The sequence below is a fragment of the Acomys minous genome (assembly GCF_964271855.1).
Source record: "Acomys minous genome assembly, chromosome: 17".
NCBI lineage: Eukaryota > Metazoa > Chordata > Mammalia > Rodentia > Muridae > Acomys > Acomys minous.
This window is the reverse complement of record NC_140500.1, coordinates 57,734,666-57,757,663: the sequence shown is the minus strand read 5'-3', so window position 1 is coordinate 57,757,663 and position 22,998 is coordinate 57,734,666. Positions and strand designations below refer to the sequence as shown.

The 22,998-nt window shown below is 46.0% G+C and overlaps 1 protein-coding gene across 2 annotated transcripts; it reads right to left on the bottom strand.

Annotated features, from left to right (window-relative positions):
• Nucleotides 1–1,208: 1,208 nt before the first annotated feature.
• Nucleotides 1,209–19,644, bottom strand: DUSP11 (dual specificity phosphatase 11). 2 transcript variants are annotated; one of them, XR_014776327.1, is made up of 10 exons: nucleotides 19,345–19,644; nucleotides 16,594–16,669; nucleotides 15,874–16,005; nucleotides 10,773–10,896; nucleotides 9,734–9,794; nucleotides 8,177–8,223; nucleotides 7,683–7,758; nucleotides 7,283–7,462; nucleotides 6,151–6,353; nucleotides 4,977–5,114 (listed from the first exon to the last, which is right to left on the bottom strand). XR_014776327.1 is itself a non-coding variant. In XM_084766661.1 (9 exons), the coding sequence occupies exons 1-9, from the start codon at nucleotides 19,455–19,457 to the stop codon at nucleotides 4,919–4,921; spliced, it is 1,005 nt and encodes a 334-aa protein (XP_084622787.1). In that variant the 5' UTR covers nucleotides 19,458–19,640; the 3' UTR covers nucleotides 1,209–4,918. The 2 variants fall into 2 exon arrangements, 1 of the variants encoding a protein (XP_084622787.1); XM_084766661.1 differs by lacking the exon at nucleotides 6,151–6,353 and having other exon boundaries at nucleotides 1,209–5,114; nucleotides 19,345–19,640.
• Nucleotides 19,645–22,998: the final 3,354 nt, after the last annotated feature.

Sequence of the window (22,998 nt, the reverse complement as noted above, 5' to 3'; positions counted from 1 at the left end):
GAGCTCATGGACAGCCCGACCGACAGAATACCTGAGGCCCTCTAGAAAGCAGAGGCTGAGGCAAGAAGTGAGTCCCTGGTATTTTCTCTGAGGTACATACATGGTGAGGAAGCATCTTAAGCTCTCTGCCATGATTTTCCTGTTCCGGAAGCTCTGGCAGGTGCATTAGATCAAACTATGCAAATAAACAACAGCAGGGCAGGCAGGGAGCTTGCTGGGCTCCTCCTGTCCTCTCCAGAGGGAGCAGTGGATCCCCCATGCCTCTGGATCACCACCTCACCCTCTGGCAGCAGCCCAGGAAGCCAGGCCCCGTGTCTACTGTGTACCATCCCCCTTTACTTGAAAGCAGGGTCACATAAGCTGGGAGGCACTCAGGAGGCAGTGGCAGGTGGATCGCTGTGAGTTTGAGGCCAGCCTGGTCTACAAAGCTAGTCCAGGACAGCCAAGGCTACACAGAGAAACTCTATCTCAAGAAAACAAAACACACACACATACACACACACACACACACACACACACACACACACACACACACACACACACACACGCACGTAGGGTCTTTTTATTTTTTTTTAAGGACCTGGTGTGAGGCCATAGTTAGCAGTGAGTGTGTCCTAACTGGCTTGGGAATCTTTGTTGTTTCTCTTTGTAGCCCTGGCTGTCCTGGAACCAGCTCTGTAGACCACGCTGGCCTTGGAATCAGAGGTCTGCCTGCCTCTGCCTCCTGAGAGCTGGGAGTAAAGAGTTAGCTTGGGAATTTTTAAGACTTGCTGGCAAAGGCAAAACAGGGTGCACCCTCCCCTCCCCTGCAAAAAGGTACTGTCGTCCTGTGGCGCTCTGACACTGTCTCACAGAACTTGAAGCAGCATTAATAATGGCACAGGGTACAGTATAGAAGACCATTCTTTGGGGTGGGGTTGAGGGAGAACACGTCATAGAGTAGCTCATCACTTGAGTGTGAACGACTGACTCAGATCACAGGACAGATTACAGCCAAAGAACAACTTTAAGGATGAGGCAGAATGCATGGCCTCGCGTACCCACAAAGTGGCTAGCACTCAGACAGAGGCTACACACGAAGAACTTGATAATTCAGTTTGAGGCCACATAGAGAAAGCCTTAGCAGGGAGGAACCAGAACCCCAAAGCCATAAGCCACTTGGCATTCGCAAGAGGAAAGGAACACAAGGAACTTGTTTTCGGACACAATTCTGAGAAGCTATTAGTTTTATTGGAAAGGATGTTTAGTTAGGACCCCCACATGGGGCCTCCCTCCACAATGTGACTGTATTAAAGACATAATAGTCAAGATATACAATGTAGTTATTAAAAAAAAAAGGACTAACTTAACTCTTAGAAATTAAAAATTAGAACTGGGCATTGGAACATGTACCTAAAGTCCCACCTGCTCAAGAGCTTGGGGCAGGAGGATTGCTGGAGCCCTGGAATTCAAGGCCAGGCTGGGCAACATTCTGAGATTCTTGTCTGTTTATATATTTAAATATCAGGAAATATTTTCCTTTATACTTTTATTTTGCTTATATAAATCACATATAGATCAGAAGAGGGCTCAATAGCTGCATACATATCTCGCATGCTCAAGGCCTTGTCAATCCCAGCATCACTAACCCCAATATATCAGAAAAAAATACTAGAAATTAATGTGAAAAGGTTAAATTAAAAATATATATATAATTAAACCAGAGCTACATTCCAGCGGAAAAAAACCCAACATCCAACTGGAAGTTGCTCAAGGGCAACAGCACTACAACAGCACTACAACAGGACCACAACAGCACTACAACAGCACTGACTACAGACTTCTTGCAGTTCACCACACTGAAAGGGCTCGCCTGGTATATGGCACTGTGGATAGAAAACACAACATGACATCTGAGATAAAGACGCCTTAAGTCTTTAAGAGAAAAATTACAGGTCACAAAGGTTTGAGATCAGAAGATACAGAATTTCAACAGGCAGCAGCGATGCCTAGAACAACACGAACAGATGCACTGAGACGTGCCAACCTGGAACTGCGGCTAATCCAACCTCAGAGCCGAGGAAGAGCCAAACAGATCCATTTCTCTGATTTGGCTGTTACATCCCACCCAACCCTGCGAGGCTAGCAAAGGACGTAACCATCAAACGGGAAATTACAGTCACGAAAATAGTGCCCTGGGACCGAGGAGATGTAAGAGGGTTCTAAGCAGTGACAGGTAAGTAGGAAGAGAGCTCAGGGCAGGAGCTGTGCCCCAGGTGTAACGAATAGCCAATGTGCCTCCTATGGACAGCTGTGTTTCCTCAAGTTCCTATGTGAATGTTCTAAGCCCCAGTATCTGAAATATCACTGCATTCGGGACAATCTTTAAAGAGGCAGAAACATTAAAACGAGGCCTTTAAAGTGAGCCCTAATGGCTGGCATCTTTGAGAGAGCGGAGGATGTATCTTGGCACATCATAAAAGAAAAAAGCAGAGGGAGGGATTGAGTGGGGGAAAGAGATGTATTAGGACATAGAAGACCACAAGAAGACAGTGAGGTACCAGCCATCTACAAAACACAATTCTCGCTGACTCCATCTCTCCCGGCTTCTAGAACTATGAGATTGCACTTACCAGTCTATGATACCCCCACCACAGCAGCCCTACCAGCTTGCCTTGGTACCTAAGCCAGGTATTTTAGGAAGCTCCAGAAATGCCAAACCAAAAGGGCACATCCCTCACACTGAGACTGTTATAATGCTATCAGATGTGGAGGGTGAGTCTGTGATAGATCAATGGAAAAAGGCCAAATGCAGTGGCAGAAAGGTAGAGAGGGAGGCACAAGAGAGCCCACAACCATGGAGCACCCTGGCTCCTGATGACCAACATTTAGATAATATCGAGAATTTCATCAAAAGCTGGGAAACAGCTGTGGGTGGGTAGGCTGAGAGCTAAATCCTCACTCGCCAAAAAAGGAATTCACCATCACATATTATCATCCATTGGAAAATGAAGAAATGGTGATCCGTCAGAGTACTAGTTAAACAATGAAACACACAGAATAAGACAGAAATACTTAAGCTGGCTCCCTCTGAGACCTGACAATCAGGTAAGATGGAGAATGCCTCTTCATGGTAGTCTCGGGAAAGCTACCTGATAAAGTAGTCCGGTGTGCTTCTAAAATAAAAGTATAATGTAAAAATACTACTACATAGACCACTAAAAAAGTTTTAAAAAGCAGCTGCTGCTTCCTTCCACTAGGCTTCGGATGGTGTGACATGGACAGAAGCCAGAACGGTGTGTGTAAGAATAAACTATGAGCTCTTCAATGGTGAGCTAGGTTTTAACAAGGTGCCGGTAGTCCAAAGAGAGAGGAACAGGCAGAAACAATTTCTGAAGGTGCCAGAGCTCATGCAATGGCCCTTGCCGGCAGGGTCCTTCAAAGAAGGACTGGGTGCTCTTCCATACCTGGCCCAGCTTTGTTCTCTTTTGCTTCATAATAGTCTGCTCCAGTTGCCTACAATGGTGACCCTTCACAGCGTATTCTGGGAAAGAATTCCACGGGGGGAGCCTTGTAGCAAGAACCCTTTGACTGTTAAACGTGGTAAGTGGAGAAAAACTTTAAGAGGCATCACTTGAGTGCAGAGCAAATCAGCCACCGGCCAGACTAGATGAGCCGCTAGGACGTCATCGGGGTGAGGTTCCACATGTTAATACATTAGAGAAAAGAACTACTGTGTGCAGCACCAATCAGTTGGTCAGTTTTACAGCTCTCAACATCAGAGCCTTTAAAGGTAGAAGCCAAGTTGCCTAATCACTTGCTGTGGACTATGATGACTCCTGATGAGCAACGTCCTGAGTGAGTTCTACAGCTGAAGTAATTAGCACCGCCAAGCCGCCTGAAGCGTGTTCCAGAGGAGGAGCACCAGAGGAGGAGCACCAGAGGAGGAGCACCGTTCCAGGGCGGGAGGCCACTGGATAGAGCTCTTGAACTGAGGCCCCAAGGCTCAATGCCACCCTCAGTCTTCCCAGATACCCAAGGAGGTGCTGGGCACGGTGGCACAGGCTGGAATCCCAGCACTCAGGGAGGCAGAGGCAGGCGGATCACTGTGAGTTCGAGGCCAGCCTGGTCTATAAAGTGAGGCCAGGACAGCCAAGGCTACACAGAGAAACTCTGTCTCAAAGAAAACCAAAAAGCAGAACAACAAATCTTCAGAGGGTTTTCAAGCCTTCTGGGTAGTGCTGTGGTGGCAGTTACCTTGTGAAGTATATTACACATTACTCAGAACTCTGACTTATCAGTTAGTTTCCTCTTGCCCAATGTGGCAGTCAGTCATTCCCTGAGATCTGACAGTCTCTGCGTTACTGCCTTACCTGGCAGACCAAGTCCAGTAAGAAGCTGGTCAAATCCCAACACTGACCACCACTGAAGGAAAGGATCAGAGCCCCGTAGGTCAGAGGATAGGTGCCAAGAAACTGTCTCCTGGCTAATTTTTAGTAGAAAATTTGAACAGTAGGGGAAAAAAGAAGATATCCATGAAGACACAGAAGCAGAACACAGTAAAGCGCTATGGTCTCTGCACCTACACATAAATTACAAGTGTGAGCAAAGGAAACATACAGGGAAAGCAAAAGCCAATACAGAAATTTCCAAGTTCATAACAGTTTAATCCTTGCAAAATTCCTTGAGAGAAGTTGAAGCCTGGAACGGTGTTCTGGATTGCTGCAGTCACTACCCATCCATCATCAAGCAGGTAAAAAGCAATGCAATTCATCTTTACACTTAACACATGAGAAGGAATAATAAAAGATTTTAAAAAGTTTAAAAATGTTGAAAAAAATTTTAAATTCATTTGACCTGATTTTATTAAAAGTTGTCCAGCTGTCTTCTGTCCAGCTCTGGCTCAGGTGGCCCCTCAAACATCCAGCCAAGGGGTGTCTCACTGGGCCCATCCTCCATAGGCTGGGTAAAAGTGTCTCTGGTAACTCGGAGATGTCCACTTCTTATTCTGGGTTGCTTGGCTGCCATTTGGCTTCACATTCCAGAAGAATCTTCCTTGTGAATAGTCCTCTCCAGCTGGACCAGGAGGAGGGATAAGGCCTCTCCGGCAAACATTCTGATTTTGTGAAAATTTTCTTAAAAAAGAAGTAATAAATCGTTATCAAGATTAACATATAACAAGCTTTCTACACTAATACATAGCTACTCAGATTTTACTCTTTCCTACCTGGATGACCCAGACATAATCACCTCTCTTTCTCTTCATTTTTATAAAATGGAGCTGGGACTGGGGAGACGGCTCCGTGCACAAGTGTGAGGACCTGGGGCTGGAACCCCAGAACCCACAGACAAACAGCAGCATGTGTCTGCAATCCCTACAGCACTATGGGAGGCAGAGACAGGAGCAGCCCTGGGGGCTCGAGGGCAGCTGGCTCAGCTGTGCGGTGAACTACAAGATACAAGAGGCTCTGCCTCAGACACGCTGGAGGTGTTAGGGGTGACACTGGAGCTGTCCTGACTTTACACACAGGGGCTTCCCGTCCCCCATCATATGCTCTCACTATAGGATTAGTTCTTCTTTAGTCTCTTTCCTTTTCATCTTTCTGACTGTTGTTCCTGTCAGTTGTGGTCAGCCATGTGGGTACAGGGAACTGAAGGTCTGTCCTCTGCGGGAGCAGCCGGTGCTCTTAACTGCTGAGCCGCCTCTCCAGCCCTTGCTACTCTTTTTCACTATCCTAAGCTTCAGTTTCCGATGCTGTATAAAATGTCATGGTTACGGCTATGGTCGCTTAGCTGCATCCCCACTCTTAGACTCACAGGCTACTGCCAGTTTTCCTACCATCAATACTGTACACAAAGCTCCTAGCTCTGTCTGACACAGCAGGATTTGAAAAGTAGTCTCAATTGAATATAGAATTGATGAGGTATGAACATCTTTATGGCCATAAAACTAACTCAAAAGGTGCACTGCCACTCTCAGTGTTACCAGTAGCATTTTAAAAAGTGTTACAGTGTACCCACTTGCTTTAACAGCTGGAGCATACAGTGGCCATAGTTACCGGCTGTGCATTTGAAACTCTCCACCTCCAAGAATAGAAATTAAAGATGTGCTCTCACCCAAGACTGCACAGAGTGTGAACGGCAGAGTAAGGAGATAAATCCACACCTCACCTGACAGTTACAACCCTCCGGTGCTCATAACAACTTGAGCTACTGACAGTTTGGGCAGCATCGTGACTCGAGTAAGGAGCAGCTGAAGCTAACGAGGCTTTATTTTCCATCTATCAACAAGAGTGTTTCTAACAAGGATCGATGCACGAAGATCTGCCTTCCACGCGGGCAGGCACGGATCACCTGGATGGGATCCAGTCCAACTACAAAGGCAGAGGGAAGGCAAACTGAGCCTCTCTCTGCCCTTCCACGCCCCATCCCCAGGCTTCTCAGGCCTCCCTCACAATTCCTACAGAGACTCGCCATGTTCTTTGGGTCTGAGCCACACCACTGGCAGCCCTGAGTCTCCAGCTTACAAAGGACTACCTGAGGGACTTCTCAGCCTACAGAGTCAACATGTGTCACTCACCCTAATCAAGGCCCCTTCCTGTCTACCCTCTCCTGTCTTCTCTGTCTTCCCTTTCTCTGGAGAATCATAAGACTATTTTGACTGAACTGAGGATTTTCTAATTTCCCAAGTGAAATACTTTTATGATTTAATCTGCTCAAGTCACTTGTAAATATCTCTATTAGGATTTTATTGTCTTTCAAAATTTGCTCATTCTGTTTCACTTTTGGTTTTGAGACAGAATCTCATATAGTCTAGGCTGGCCTCTCCAGCTCACTATGTAGCCAATGATGCACTGTCTGATCTTCCTGTTTCCAGCCGCCAGTGCTGGGATTGTAGGCACCTTCTACCCTGGCTGGCAGTTTGTATTTGTGCTTTGAAGAGCACCTTTCCTTACTCCCAAAATGACATAGCCTAAGGATTCCAGCGTCTCAAAGCCTAGGACTATACTATAACTCAGCGGGAAAATCTTGGGTCTGATCTCAAGAATGTAAGATTTTATCTTCCAGTAGCCTCACCTAAGTCTTCCTGGAGTAAACGAAATTTAAAAAGAATACAACAAAGTTTCCTTTTCTCATCTGCCTCTGAAGAGCCACATACTTCCCACCTAGTATTTGATTGGCAGAGTAGCATGACTGAAACTGACCTGAAAGGAAATAGCAACTGCTGGTCATTATCACATGTACTGTCCCTGCCCTAAAGCGCAGTCTCCGCCTCAGCTCTAGGGAAGGGGAAGCCAGGTACCTGAATGACTGCTGTGAGGTCTGCATCTGCGTGTGAAAATGCCGGGAAGGTGGTGCACAGCCGCCAGGCCAGCTGTTCCTAGGTCCTTGGCTCACAGGCTTGGGAGTGGTGTTGGCTTGTTCCATGGGGTGTGCTTCGTCCTCAAGACCACCTGACGTAGATGCACTAACATTCTGGTTCCTGAAAGAGAAGTGTCCCACTGTGTCACCAGGTTCCAGTTCCAGTAGCCAGTTTAGTGATGATGTGTTTTGGTTTGCTAACATATGCTCTCATCTCGCTGCTCCTGTAAGTTTAGGTTTTGCTCAGCAAGTGAGCAAGCTGCCAGGGTAACGCGCCATGTGAATGACATCAGAGAGGCCTCCCTAACCAAAACCCTCACCTAACAAGAGGGAAGACTTACTTTCTGACATGACGATTCTGCAGGTTTTCAATGTAGTTCTGCCTTTCTATGCAATGCCCCCGGCACCTGTTGAATACTGAGAAGTGAATGAAGATCAACTGTTAGAAACGGAGAGAAATCTTACCCAGGGAAAGCAGACCAAAGCTCATATTCACTGGCTAATGCTTATGGCGTTACGTCTCATTTCTTGCAGACATGTTCCTTCATAAACTCCTGGCAAATGGCCACTTACATGACTATTACTTTTCTGTCTCTCTTTCGGTACTAGAGACCACACCCCGGCTTCACACGCGCTGAGCAGATATCTACGGCTTGAGCCCCAGCCCCAGCCCCGAGAGCGAGCCGCCCTTCCTGTTCTCGCTTTATTTTCTTTTTGGCACCTTATTTTGGATCATATGAATTATTTTTTTTCCCCCAAAACTGGAAAGTGTATCTACCATTTCCACCTTTAGCTGTTATAGGAAGGAAAGAATAGTGACACCCCTCGTACTTACATTCAATTGCATCATCTGGCATCATGCCTTCTACATCAATCAAATATCTAACAAAACAACATAATTTGGGTCACTTAAATATACTAAAAGAAAGAAAATCAACAGGTCCAATTTCACTTACAAGTGGAGACATACAAATCCTAAGAAAATACTAGATATTTAATCCAACAGTTACAGAATGACCTGCCACGGCCATAGAAAATGACTGCCCCAAGATTGACTAATTTAGAAAATTATTAATAAAGGTACTAGCATGACCAAACTGGCAAATGCTTAAAAGGTAGATTCAGTAGTTATTTTCATCAAAACGCTTTGTGAACTAAAACACAGGAGACTTCCTTAATGTTACGGAACCAACAATACATAAAACAACTGGGAAAAATAGTAACATAGTTTAAAATACTGGATAATCAACTATGTGGACCAGAAACAGGAGCTACTATCACCATCACCCACTTTTTCCTCCTTCTCACCTTCACTCCACCACCAGGGTCCTGACAGTGAGGACCACACCCTTCCACCAAATGACCTCGCCATCCTGGTCAAGTCACCATCACACTTCATATAAAAACCTACTGGCTCCTTGCCTCTACCGCTTTACAACATTCTTATTCAGCAGAAACAGATGGCTCAACACACCAAAAAAAAAGCTGAACAACAACAAAACAGACAAATTGAAACACTCCACTTCGCATGGGCTAGTTCTGCCTGCTTCCTGCACCTGCAGCGCCACTTCCACGCCGTACTCACCGCCCTGCCCACCTCCTCCAGTACAGCCAATGCTGTCCTACTAGGGCTGCGGCTGAGGCCTAGGCCCACATCTCTCTTCAGCGTCCTTACTCAGCTAGTATTAGTTTACCCTTCATAGTCACTCAAACCTTCCACGGAAAAGTACTGTCTTCTTGATGATAGGTCAAAGCTCCTCCACCTAAGCTCTCACAACCCCATCCTCCTCAGCACTGGACAGCAATAGTTTCATAGTCTTCATTACTATTATTATTACTTTTGTTGTTATTATTATTATTATTATTATTATTTTTAATTATTATCATCCTTCCTATCTCTTCAGAGGCAGGTTAAATCTCTTTGCCAGCACTCACACTGCTCACACAAACTGGATCTCAGGAAGGATTTTCTGAATGGGCAAAGTCACACAGGACAGTTCCTTGAGAACCACCGAGGTACATCTGAATTCCAAATCTGCAGGTCAAGCGAGGCTATTGCTCAGTCAGTGGCGTGTGGATCCAAAGATGCACATACCAATTAATGTTTTATCATCCCCCAAACTTCTGATTTGCATGTTCATCAGTATGCAAAAAACCCACAGTGCAGCCTTTAAAAAAAGGTCTCCAAATACTTCCACTAGCGCATACTACATTGCAAATCTGGATGTCTATTGTACTTAGGCCAGAGAGATGTGCTTACATCTCCATTTGTGAGTCTACAATGGTGAAGACAACACAGTTCTATATTCACCTATTTCTATGTAAGGCTACACTACCATTGTAACCACACAAACACAGTTAGCAGTTTTTGGCCTTTGAGTGGGCAACTCACCTGCAAATGAGGTAGCCAGTCCTGTTTAAGCCATGGGTGCAGTGGACACCAATAAGTTTATCTAGAAAACAGGAAATGCAGAGTTAAGTAAAGGAAACAAGATATACCCAAAATATGTTAAGACAATTTTCTCAAGAGTAACACTTACAAATTAGTAAAATATACTAACTTGAAAACATGTTATCCAGAACCATCTACCAAAGGCTCACTGTTGTGGAAATGTTACAAGTACTGGCTAGGCAATGATGTAGAGGCACTGACAGGTTAAAGCTGCATTAGACAAAGCCATCTGTTTCAACAGGAAGTGACACTGCAGTGTGTGTGTGTGTGTGTGTGTGTGTGTGTGTGTGTGTGCGTGCAATGCTGAGGTTTAGAACGGGGACTCATGGGAGCCAGGTAAGAGCTCTGCAATTGAGCCACAGACCTCAGTCCCATTCGTCATATAAAGAACAACCACAACTACACTCAAAATGGAGGGACAGCAGGACGCATCCTGCAGCCCACCTGTGCTGTCTTCCTGGGGGCCGAGGCGCGTCTAAGCTGTTCCTTCTGTTGTCCCTTTATGGACTCTCAGACCCTGAGACTTTTAATCTTCTACCTCTCACCCTTAGCCACAGAAAAAGAGAAACACTCCCATCATATTAGACATTTCTCACTCAAGTTTTGTTTCTGTGTGGCCAACAAGAGGAAAAACAATGTATTGCTACCAGCTGACATTTTCAAAGACAACAGACCCGATTGTGGAATATTAGCGATAGCAAACTGCTGGAGACGGCTCGGTGCTTGAGAGCACATGTGCTCTTGACGAGGACCCAAATTCGGTTCCCAGCACCCACGCTGCGCGGCTCACGACTGCCTGAATCCTGCGTGAGGGAACCTGCTGCCTCTGGACTGAGTGCGTACCTGCATTCATATGTACATAGCTACAAACACACACACATAATTAAAAATAAAAGAGATTTAAAAAAATGTTTCCAAACCTACTCAAAATGTGCACTAGAGTTCAGACAGAAAAGAAAAAGAAACCACGAGGACTTACCATTGTCACTGTTTTTCTTTAAGAACTCTTTAACTGCACATTTGAACTTAAAAATAGTGTGATTACTGGGCACCTGATGACCAACTGTAAGAATTTTTTTGTAAGAAATAGTTTCTGGCAAATCCTAGAAAGCAAAACAAAATGAAACAAAAATTATTTGTAGATAATGAAAGGTCTGAGGAGCCTGAATACAAACTGATAAAAAAAAAGTATGCTAGCGATCCTGACTCAAGAGTCACTACTTACAAGGCTGTTTCAACCAGGAAATAGCACTTGAATATCATTAAAACTACAGGGCAGCTACTAGGTAGACAAAACACACCCAGCTCAATTTGAATGAGGGTGTATAGATGGTGTGACTAAAAATTATGTAAACAGTTCTGCCTATTTTTTTCACCTTTCTGTGCCTTCACAAAGTAGTAATGAGCTGGGCAAAGAGAGCTATGGATAAGAGAGGGGGCGAAAAAAAGGGTAGGTGAGGGGCTGGAGAGGTGGCTCAGGGCTTAAGAGTGCTTGCTGTTCTTCCAGCGGACGCAGTTCAGTTCTCAACACCCATGTCTGATGGCTCACAACAGCCATGTCTGATGGCTCACAACAGCCATGTCTGATGGCTCACAACACCCATGTCTGATGGCTCACAACAGCCATGTCTGATGGCTCACAACAGCCATTCTGATGGCTCACAACACCCATGTCTGATGGCTCACAACAGCCATGTCTGATGGCTCACAACAGCCCGTGACTCCTGCTCCAGAGGATCCGGCGCCCTCTTCTGACCTTGGCACCTACACACACGTGGCAGACAGAGACACAGACAGACAGACAGACAGTCTCAGTCTCAGTCTCAGTCTCAGTCTCAGTCTCTCTCTCTCTCTCTCTCTCTCTCTCTCTCTCTCTCTCTCTCTCTCTCTCTCACACACACACACACACACACAAAGACACACAAATAAAATAAACCTTAGGGAAAAAAGAGAGGTTAGGTGAAAATCTGTGACTGTGGGTTTAAGTAGAGAGCACTGTCATGAATTTTACAGAGTTCCACAAGAACAGTTTCAGAACGAAGTCAGTCTATTATGACAATGCCTGACACTCATGTCTGAACAATTATCTACACTGAGAGGAAACAAGCTTTCTGCAAGGGCTGAGTCACGCTGCGGCAGGAAACAGCTAAGTTGAGCCTGGAACTTCTTTCATGCAGACAAAGTGGTCCCAGATGATCAGGACACGTTGAAGGCTTAAGTCTAAGAAGCCGGTTAGTCTCGCGGAGGAACTACTGGCAGCTGCTGGCTACTTGGGACGCGAGAGTCAGCTTCTTTCAGGAGTGTAGCCCTAGTGGTTGGCCATGTTCCAGTAGATGGCTTCACACGCATGTGCGCTAATTTGGAACTTGGTGTGTAACTTGACGGTGGGGTGGAGAAATGGCTCAGAGGGTCAGTGCTTAAGGCCTGGGTTCAGTTCCTAGTATCCACAGCAGGCAGCTCACAACCACAGGTGACTCCAGGTCTAGAGGATGTCACTCTCTTCCGCCTTCCACAGACACTGTCAAGCATGTGTTGAACTTAAAAATGCCTAAGAAAGATGAGTACATGACATTGGGACCGCAGATCAGGATGAATTACCTGTGGTGTTGGGGTGATTGTGAGCAAAATGCATGTTATATATATGTCTGAAATTCTCAACAACATATTTTTTAAAGGTTTTAGGAGTCAAACTGAGAAGCTCCAACTATCCAAAGGGGGCCCCTCAACCTGTGCTTTAATTGGAAAAGGCAATCGCAGGGGCATTTGTAATGATAGAAAATTTAATTAATTAAAGGAAATCTGACTAGTCACTATTGGCAGGGATCAGGGAACCAAGATACTATTTTGAAAGCTATGACACAGAGGAAAAGAATCCTTTGACTTCACTGAGTAATAAATAAACAACAGAAACATCATTAAATGAAAAATGAATGTTAAGGTTCACCTTGCACAGCCTGGTATGGTGGCGCACACCTGTAATCCTAGACCCTGGGAGGCTGAGGCACGACGGTCTTGAGTTTGAAGTCAGCCTGGACTACACAGCAAGAGCCTGTCTCAAAAAAAAGAGAAAAAGAAAAAAGAAAATCAACTTTTGAAGCCTCAAAGGAATGAACAGATCAGTTATCAATAACTGCAAATACCATAGAGACAACCCCTTATTATATAGTCCCTAACAGAAGGATACAGGACCTATGAAAATGGCTCATGTCAGGCATGGTGGTACACCTTTGCTGTCCCTGTGTCTCAGGAGGCTGAGACAGAAGGACCAGTTGCACACAGGAGTTCAAGATCAGCCTGGGCAAAACAGTAAGAACCCATCTCAAAATACACAGACACACTCAGACGTGTCCTGTTACAAAGGAAATCAACACAGCCAGAGCAATGCTCCCAGCTGAGAGCCTCCCCCGCTTTTGCAGAGAATGAGCACGGCTGTCTGTGACTCTGGCTCCAGTGGCCCTGGCGCCTTTTTCTAACTTCTGTAGGCCCCAGCATGAGCAGTGCGAGTGTGTGCACACACATACACTAAAACAAAGACTCTTAGAAAAGCAGACCACGCTGGGCATGCTGGGCTTTCCCTGCAATCACAGAGCATGGAGGCAGGGATAGTTGGCTCGGGATTGTACGGCATCCTTGGTGACTGAGGAGAGCCTGGCCTATAGGAGACACTATCCAAAAAAAAAAAAAAAAAAAAAGGCCAGGCATGGTGGCACGCCTTCAATCCCAGCACTCGGGAGGCAGAGGCAGGTGGATCGCTGTGAGTTCGAGGCCAGCCTGGTCTACAAAGTGTGTGTAGGACAGCCATGGCTACACAGAGAAACCCTGTCTCGAAAAACAAAACAAAACAAAAAAAGAATCCAGGCAGGTGGAATACTATGTATCTATGACCCAGCCTTAGAGCACTGAGGAGGAAGATCCTGACGGTTAGGTCAGCCAGGGCTACATACTAAGACTGTTTTAAATACTAAACCTAAAACAAAACAATAATGGAGGGAGGGAAGGAGAGTAAGAAGGAGAAAGAGAAGAGAAGCCGGGAGTTAGGGGAATAGGAGGAGGAGAGGAGGAGGAAGAGGAGGAAGGAGAACAGAACCCTGAAGTGTTGTGCTAGCCCACTGGCGGAGAACAACAGGACCATGCCAGCTCATGGAGGCGGCACGGCTACCATTTCCACAGCACAGCCTGGAGCATCTCTCAAAACACAGACAAAAGAAAGTGAGGGGGACACGGGCAACAACCTACAGACTTACTCACACTTGACAGACAAGCAACTGCAAACCGACAATTTTGAGGACATTTTAGGAGCTAACAGATTGTCTACCTGACATGAAAGAACTGATATTAAGGAAAAGTATTGCATTTTAAATATACACACCAAAGATGGAGAGGTAAGTTCTATAATATCTGAGGGTTCCCTTAAACAAGACAAAACATGCCGGGCATGCGGTGCACACACTCACTCACTGCACATGCGGGGCAGGAGTGGAGAGAACTTTGTGGTTAGAGACCAGCTGGCGTACATAATGAAATCGAGGCCAGCCAGGGCCACATGGGGAGACTTTTTCTCATGAAAAAAACCAAAACAAACAAGAAAACCACCCCCCTCGCACCCCCACACAGAGGTAGGGGAATAAGGCAGGCAGAGTGGGGTGAGAGAGACAGGAGCAATAGTGAAACACAGCACTCACAACTTAACACTGAGCCAGAAAAGAAAAGGATTTCCCTATGTGCTTTAATGTCAGAGACTTAATTACTAAAATAACTCAGACACAAAAAGACAAGTATTACATGATACCGAGGCTGGAGAGATGGTTAAGAGCACTGACTGCTCTTGCAGAAGACTCAAGTTCAATTCCCAGCATCCACCACAACAGTTCACAACCATCTGTAACTCTAGCTATAGAGGATGTAATGCCCGCTTCTGTCTTCCACAGGCATGTCTTTGGTGCACATTTATACAGGCAAACACTCATAAAAATAAATAAAAATAAACCTAAAAAAATTCCTCCACAGATAAGTATAACTCTCCCACCTCATCAGAGATACTTTCCTCGCCTCCTGCAACACACAGATTATTACCAAAAGCCACAACTAGTCAAAATGCAGAGACCAACTGACTGCGGGCTGCTCGGCCTCAGTGAATACATCTAAAGGACAACTCTTACATTTACGGCTCAGAGAGCATCTCAGAAGAGGGAGGCAGAAAGAGTCTAAGAGCTCAAGGACCAGGAAGTCAGCTTTACAGATATAACAGGGGACACTACACCCATGAAAACTCAACAATACGGGTGCTTAAACAAGATGTGCCCAGTGACCCCAGCTGACAAGCCAACATGGATGGAGGACAGCACAGAGCGCCCTAGGCCTAGAAGAAGAACCACAGGCAAGTAGAAACTGCTGCAAGAAAAGAGAATTAGCCTTCAGATATAAGCACCCTAAAGTGGTCAACAGGGGAAAAACATACAAGCAAAACTAAATGGACTCAGCCGGCTGTATCTGCGCATCTGCGTGCTCGTGTAGCAACAGGAAAGAGAAGAGGCTGTGACTGTGGAAGAGGGTGTTGGGGAGGGGGAGGGAGGAGGAGGGAGCGACAGAATTGTGTTTTAGTTCAATTTAAAAAGTTTAAATATATGTCACATTATGCTACCTGTATGAGGTACCCTGAAACTGGGAAATCCATAGAAGCAAAGCAGGGAAGAGGTTATGAGGGTTCTGGGGTGTAGGAGAAGGAGGCAGAACCAGCGCTCCATGGTTATAGAACTTTTGCTGAAAGACTCAGGTAATAACTACTATATATTATAGTTCACCTCATGTCTCCAATCTGTTGTGCGTATGTTTTGCTGTTAAGACTTATGCAGTCCCAGCTGGCCTTGGATTTGTGCCCCTCCTGCCTCAGATGCCTAAGAACTGGGGTGATAGCCGTTTACTACATGCCTGGCCTCCATTCTCATTTCACATGAAATCAGGGACACTATTTGCTTTTCTTTTAAATTTATTACTATGAATGAAGCTTAGTTTTCACATCAGCACAGGATGAAAACTGTAAATCACTGTGAGTTTTGTTTTCAGTTCGAGGGGCCACTTACCTCTACTTTATAATAGCGCCGAGTATATGTTAAATCAATTATCAATCCAAGTTCTTCGTTTTGTTCTTGAATTTTATTAAAAAGATCCAAAGGAGAAAAGCATTCTTCTGGCATAAGCTTTGCTTCAAATTTCTGTCAGAGAGTGAAGTAAGAGAGAGCAAATTTGCTGAAAAGTCCTGTACTACACTGTACATATCTGCCAGCCCCTTGAGATGGACACACACGGGACGAGAAGGGCAGGCTCCGCTCTTCTGGAAGCTTCTAACAATTGCTCTTCCAGTGGTGGGAAGAACAAAAGCTAACTTTGATATACATATTGCTGTGTTTGTGACTCCCTGCCTGGATGACTTCAGAGTGTCCTAGTCAACATTAAATAGGTAAGAAAAAAAACAAAAACAAAAACTTATTCCTCCTTTAAAACGTAAGTGCATCCCCCCTATCTCCCCCCCCCCCCCCCACGGCCGTGCACTCGTGAATTCTACTCAATTTCCAGTACAGCAACCACCATGTCAACATAGCGAATACTGAACTATCTAGTTTAGTCAGGCAGACACAAAATACAACAGGGAAATATGGATGTAGAGTCTATTCTCTGTGACTTGCACTTCAGATTAGGAAAGTGACATAAAACAGAAAAATGGAGAGCAACCAGGGGGAGAGCCCGTGTTCTCCATGGGGAGTGTTGAGTTCTGAAGAAATGCTGAATGAACTTTCATTTACCTTTTGCAAAGGAACTTTGAAAGCAATGAAACGAGTCCCAGGCATCCGCTGTCCAATTGGGAGATAGTCTTTCCACCTGTGACATAGGGTACGTGTTAGTCAAAATGACTGTCAGCCTTGCCTCCCAACAGAATAAGGTGCGGAGATAATGGGGCACCGAGCACACACAGAACGCCCCTTATTCTGCTCTGCCCTTCGTCCCTCAACCATTCATTCTGAACAAAGAGCATACACTCTCCTCCTTCCTGTTTCCCCATCTTGAGAACAGACAGAAGACAACAAAACAGCACATAGGTCTCCACAAGCAAGAGTGGCCAGAACTTTTGTATCCCTAATAACCCAGCATCAGGTTCCAAGGGGCTCTATCAGCCATGAAAGCAGAGGGGAGACTGTGCCAGATGGGGATGGGGGCAAAGGGAGGGGAGGAGGCAGCAAGAGACATGAAAGGGGAAGGAAGACTCCTAAGTAAACACACACACACACACACACACACACACACACACACACACGTGACATGAAAGCAGTGGTGAATTATTTAGGGGGAGGAAAGAAACTAGCAAAATGTGGGTTAGAGAAAAGGCAAGTTGTATGTGTGTGGGGGACTATGCGCAAAGATATATGTGTGTGTGTGTGTGTGTGTGTGTAGAAAATGTCACAATGAAGCTCGTCTTTTGTATGGTAAACCAAAACTATTAAAAACAGCAAGGAGTGGGTGGTGGTGGTGGTGCACACCTTTAACCCCAGCACTCGGGAGGCAGAGGCAGGTGGATCTCTGTGAGTCCAAGACAGCTAAGGCTACAGAGAAACCCTATCTTGAAAAAACAAAACACAAACAAAACAAAACAAAAAGAAAGAAAAAGAAAAACAGCAAGGAGTAACTACTACCTACACACTGATTGAAAGAGCTCAAACTCAACCCTTTCACTGTACATTTAGTTTCCACACACAAGTGACATCAAAATTCCATGTGTAGAAACCTCCCGGGTCTTACATGAATTGACACTCTGAACTTCAGCCACACCAGCGGTCAGTGTGGAGAGTCAAGGCTGAATTGGTCCCTGTTCATGAATTATAAATAAATCTGGGCCATTCAGCATACCTGAAGCACACAGAGTGAGGGCTGAGTGGCAGGAGACCTGGCTGGCGACATACTGGAGCCTAAAACAGTGCAACCTAGTGTGCAGGCTATGACAAGGAGGTGATTTGTATTGTTAAAGTCAAGCTCTACCTTACATTTACGAGCTGTTTCCCTATTACTACTCATTATTTAGCTTAAATAATTAACTACATAAAGGTATGTCAAGAATGGATTGGAAGCAGGGTGTGATGGGGCATGCCTTGAATCCCGGCAGAGGCAGGCGGATCGCTGGGAGTGGGAGGCCAGCCTGGTCTAAAAATCAAGTCCAGGACAGCCAAGGATACACAGAGAAACCCTGTCTCAAAAAACGAAGAAGAAGAAGAAGAAGAAGAAGAAGAAGAAGAAGGAGGAGGAGGAGGAGGAGGAGGAGGAGGAGGAGGAGAAGGAGAAGGAGAAGGAGAAGGAGAAGAAGAAGAAGAAGGAGAAGAAGGAGAAGAAGGAGAAGAAGAAGAAGGAGAAGAAGAAGAAGAAGAAGAAGGAGAAGAAGAAGAAGAAGAAGAAGAAGAAGAAGAAGAAGAAGAAGGAGAAGAAGAAGAAGAAGAAGAAGGAGAAGAAGAAGAAGAAGAAGAAAAGAAGGAGAAGGAGAAGAAGAAGGAGAAGAAGGAGAAGAAGAAGAAGAAGAAGAAGAAGAAGGAGAAGAAGAAGAAGAAGAAGAAGGAGAAGAAGAAGAAGAAGAAGAAGGAGAAGAAGAAGAAGAAGAAGAAGAAGAAGAAGAAGAAGAAGGAGAAGAAGAAGAAGAAGAAGAAGGAGAAGAAGAAGAAGAAGAAGAAAAGAAGGAGAAGGAGAAGAAGAAGGAGAAGAAGGAGAAGAAGAAAAGAAGGAGAAGGAGAAGGAGAAGGAGAAGGAGAAGGAGGAGAAGAAGAAGAAGAAGAAGAGAAAGAGTGGATTGACAACACTCTTCAGCAACATGACAGGTAAGTTCTAAAGTCGGATGCCGACGGAGGAAAGCTGGCAGACTCTAAAGCTATCCAGGAGATGAAAGTAAGTGCTTACTGAGCACTTAGTCCGGGAAGGGGAGAGGCCATTCTGTGCACCCTGGGTAGTAGGCAGTGCTCACTTGTGGAAAAAGTGAGCTAAACAAAGGGCTTGCTGGCTTCTAGGAAGGGGAGAGGCCTATTTAGCCACTCTGGTTTCGGCTATTCCTTATGTATAAAACGACCGACTTTTTAAATCTGGGAAGGGAAGCAAACAGTCGCAAGAAATAAACGGTTCACAGCACCCGTGAGAGCAAAATCGTAAAACTAACCACTGGTACAAGCACGGCCAATGACACCTCCGTCTCCTGGAAGAGAAGCCCTCCAGCTGGCGCCAGGGCAGGGTGTGTACTGCTCAGACCAGACAGCTGCCTCGCGCAGCGCCCACGCACACGGAAGACCGCAGCTCCCAGTAATCAAGGGGCCCAGGACTGGCAGCCGCGCCCTCACGCGCTGGCCCGAGCTACACAGACAGTCCTGGATGGACAGACCCAAGACTCCAGATGTGGGGTGGGGTGTGTAGTGGGGTTCGGCGCGGAGGACTCTGGGAGGCGGAAGGGCACGAGGCCCGGGAGAACACCAAGACTCTAGGCCAACAAGGCAGCCGGAACGACCCAGCCCGGAACCAAAGCACCTTACCTTTCCGGGACGTGGTTTCTGCCCTTTATATCGGGTGGGGCACGGACAGCGAAATTCCGGCCCCGGCCCCGACCCCGGCCGCGACTATTGCGGCCATGATGTCGCTGGCTCATATGGGCGCAAAGATGCCGCCCATCCAACGCCAGGCGTGCCACGGCGGCCAGTGTGGCGACCTCAAGGCCGCCAGAAGACGCCGCTGGATCCAGAGCGCCGGCGAAGGAGCGCGCTGTGGTGTCGGGTGCTTCCTTGCTTCGCGTACGCCTTGGCCCGTCGTGATGACATCACACGCCGGGCGTAGGAGTAAATTTCGTCACCCGCCCTTGGCTTCTTCAGTTTGGTCTGTAGCTGGAGCCTGGTATCAAGGGTGCGCTAATTAGTACCTGCACCTGCGAAACTGCTCGGGACAAGGAACAAAAGTCCAGCCCCACCCCTCAGATCTCTGAGTTCTTCTCGCCATTGTCAGTTGTTTACATTTTGGTTATTGCTCATGGTATTTAATTTCATACACGTGTATCCTTTTTCCGCCCAGAAAAAAAAATACCAAAAGTTTTATACAACATATTTCTCCTTAAATATATATTTGTAGAGGGATTTTAATCCAGCAACATAGCTATCTGGCTGGTATACAGGCACGTGCACGCGTGCACATACACACACACACACACACACACACACACACACACACACACACCCCACTACAAACCTTTAATCCCCAAAAATGTAGGTAAGATTTGGAGAAGGAAGCATCCAAAATTGAAAGTGACATCTAAATTGAGAGGAGGCAGACCAAGTAATGAATTAGAGAAACATTTGACAGACTAGGATATGCCCACCTCTCACCAGAAGAGACAGGAAAAAGATGTAGGAGAGCAGTTTAGAGAGGGGTGGGGAGATCATATTGCTGGATTAAAATTCCCCTACAACTAACGCAGTATCTTTCACGCTTAGTTCCCAGTTGAGTTTTAGTACTAGGTGATGTGGAGAGGAATGTTAATTCAGAACATGGCTGTACTGGTAAGAGATCACATCCAAAGACCTTCTAGGTCTACGAGACCCAGCAGGCAAGATATCACATCAAAAGATCTAGGTCTGTGTGATCTGACTGGAATACAAAGAGGCCTTTAATCCAGGAGACAGAGGCAAACAGATCTGAGTTCAAGGCTCTGCTCCCCTATCCAACGAAGGAGATGTAGGACATGAAACCGAAAGTGTGTGGTGCTAGGTGACATCTGCCTTCTAGACAGGTTTAAATATTTCATTCTGCTCGAAGCTCCTGCTCTCTTGCCCAGTCCACAGGTCTCAGCTTTTAATTTCTCCCTTTTCTGATGCTTTTCGCTTTCCAAGCAATTCCACCCGTACCCACAACCTCTCCAATTGCTTAACAAATTTTACAACCCATTCAGATATGCTAGCATAGAGTCACCCTTTTGGCTTTCCTTTATGGTTCTCAGAACCCCCTTCGTATCCACTTACAATTTTTCAAACTGTAACCATTCTCCCCATTTTTTTTTGAAATGGAATATAGGGGGGGGGAAAGAAGAGAAAATAGAAAATCCTCTCTAGGAGCAAAGTAAGAAGGAACCCAGTATCAGGAGCCACAATAAATGGTTTTGCTGATGTCTTGAAACAGAATATCCATTGCTTCTTCCCTTGTGGCAATATAAACCAAGCTTTCCATTTTGCCTAGCTGCACTATGTAACTGGGCATCTGAGCTACTTTACTGGATTCTTATATCCACTATCTTTCTCCACCACAATTCCTTCCATCCCCACAAACACTAGCCAGTCAAGAAAGGTTAGAGATGGGGGTGGGGCATAGATCACTGTGGACTCCTTCCTGCTGATTAGGGGCACCGAGTTCCTTGGGGAAAGTCTAATCTTCATCATTACAATATCTCCAATCAGCAATGTAGCTGTCTAGCAATCCATCAGCAGCAACAGCAGGGACCAGCAGCTGCAGGAGAAGCAGCAGTCACCAGTAGCCCTCTTAGGGCTCCCCCGTTTTTCCCTCTCACGTACCCAGAACTCTAAAGGCAATGTATCTACAGATGCCAACAATTATGCCCCTCCTACAGCATGAGATTGTAGCTAGTGGTTGTGGAGAATCTGAGGCAGCCCCATTTCTCATACAAGGGATTAAAACAAAAACATATTCATATAACTGGATCTTTAAAGAACCCAAAATTCTCACCAAAATAGCACACCTATGATCCCAGTCACTGAGGAAACTGAGGCAGACTGCCTCAGCTTTCAGGCCGGCACAGGCTACACAGTAGCAGACCGGCCAACGCAGAGATGCACATAAAAGACCCTGTCTGAAAACTGCAAAAAGCCAATTTACCAATGTTATTTTATTTCCAACATAAAAGACATATTGCAAAGATTAGAGCTTTGGGAACACGGGGTTATTGGTTACTGTCAGGAGAACTCATCCGTATGTCCTGTCCTCTTTTGTCCAGGACCATCTGCCTCGGCTTCTGACAGGTGATGGGTCCCATGCTGCAGAGAGGTAAGACATCCAGGTGACTCAGTGCTAAAAATCTGGGATCACCTTGTCAGACCACAAACTAAATCTAGTGAGCATTAATAAGGTTGCCCAAAGCTTGGCGTAGTGGGCTCTGACAACAACCCAGCACCCTTAGAAGAGCACCCTAGTGTCCTTGGCAACAACCTCATGTCACATTCTCCTACATCTTGACCACTATGATGCAGAAAGGAGGTCAGGTCTTCCAAAGGGCTCCCTGGAGCTTGAACTGACTTATGCATACTTATCACTATTTTTGCTTAGTGTGTATACAGACACATGTACTTATGTGTTTACTTGTATGCCTGTGCATGTGTGATTTGGTATACATGCACATGTGTGTTCAAACTTACACATGTGTGGTACATGTGTTCAGTCTCAAATGTCACTTCCCAGGCTCTCTACACCTTCTGTTTTGGGCAGAGACAGTCTCAAGACCATGGAGGTTGAGACACACCTATCTTGCTAGGTGGTGGGGACATGTGCCTTCAATCAGGAGGCAGAAGATTGGCATCTTGGTGACTTCTAGGACAGCCTGGTCTATATAGTGAATTCTAGGATAGTCAGGGCTAACTAGAGAAACTCTGTCTGAAAAAACCAACAAGAACATAAAAAGGGATATGCACCTACCTCCATCTCTAAGTGCTGGGTGACAGGCTTCATTCAGGCAGGGTGCTGGCTCTTCTACTTGCAATCTGGAGAATTAACTCACCTATCACACGGGATGGCGGCACTGTTCAGACTGGCCGAGACATCCTCCCTGCCCGCCTGTGTTTCTAAATCTTACCCAGGGTGTGGAGTTCACACTATGACTTGCAGCCCAGCCATCTCTCGTTATGGAGAGCACGGGCAGGGACAGCAGAGAGTATCAATGCATCTTCTTCCAGGGACATGACACTGGCAGCCGAGGTATGAAAGGAACTTTCTTCCTTTATATTGGTCTGGATGAGAAACAGGAAAGAAGGAAGGACAACAAATCCTGTTAGATGGGGAAACAGAACAAGCTCCTCCCCAGCCCCTCTTGTTGTCATGAGTTGAAGCAGGGACTCCAGCAAAGCAGGTGCACTGACACAGTGCTGCCCTAGAAAGGCCCAAGGGGGGGGGGTCCCACCTCAGGGTTTGTGAGAGGG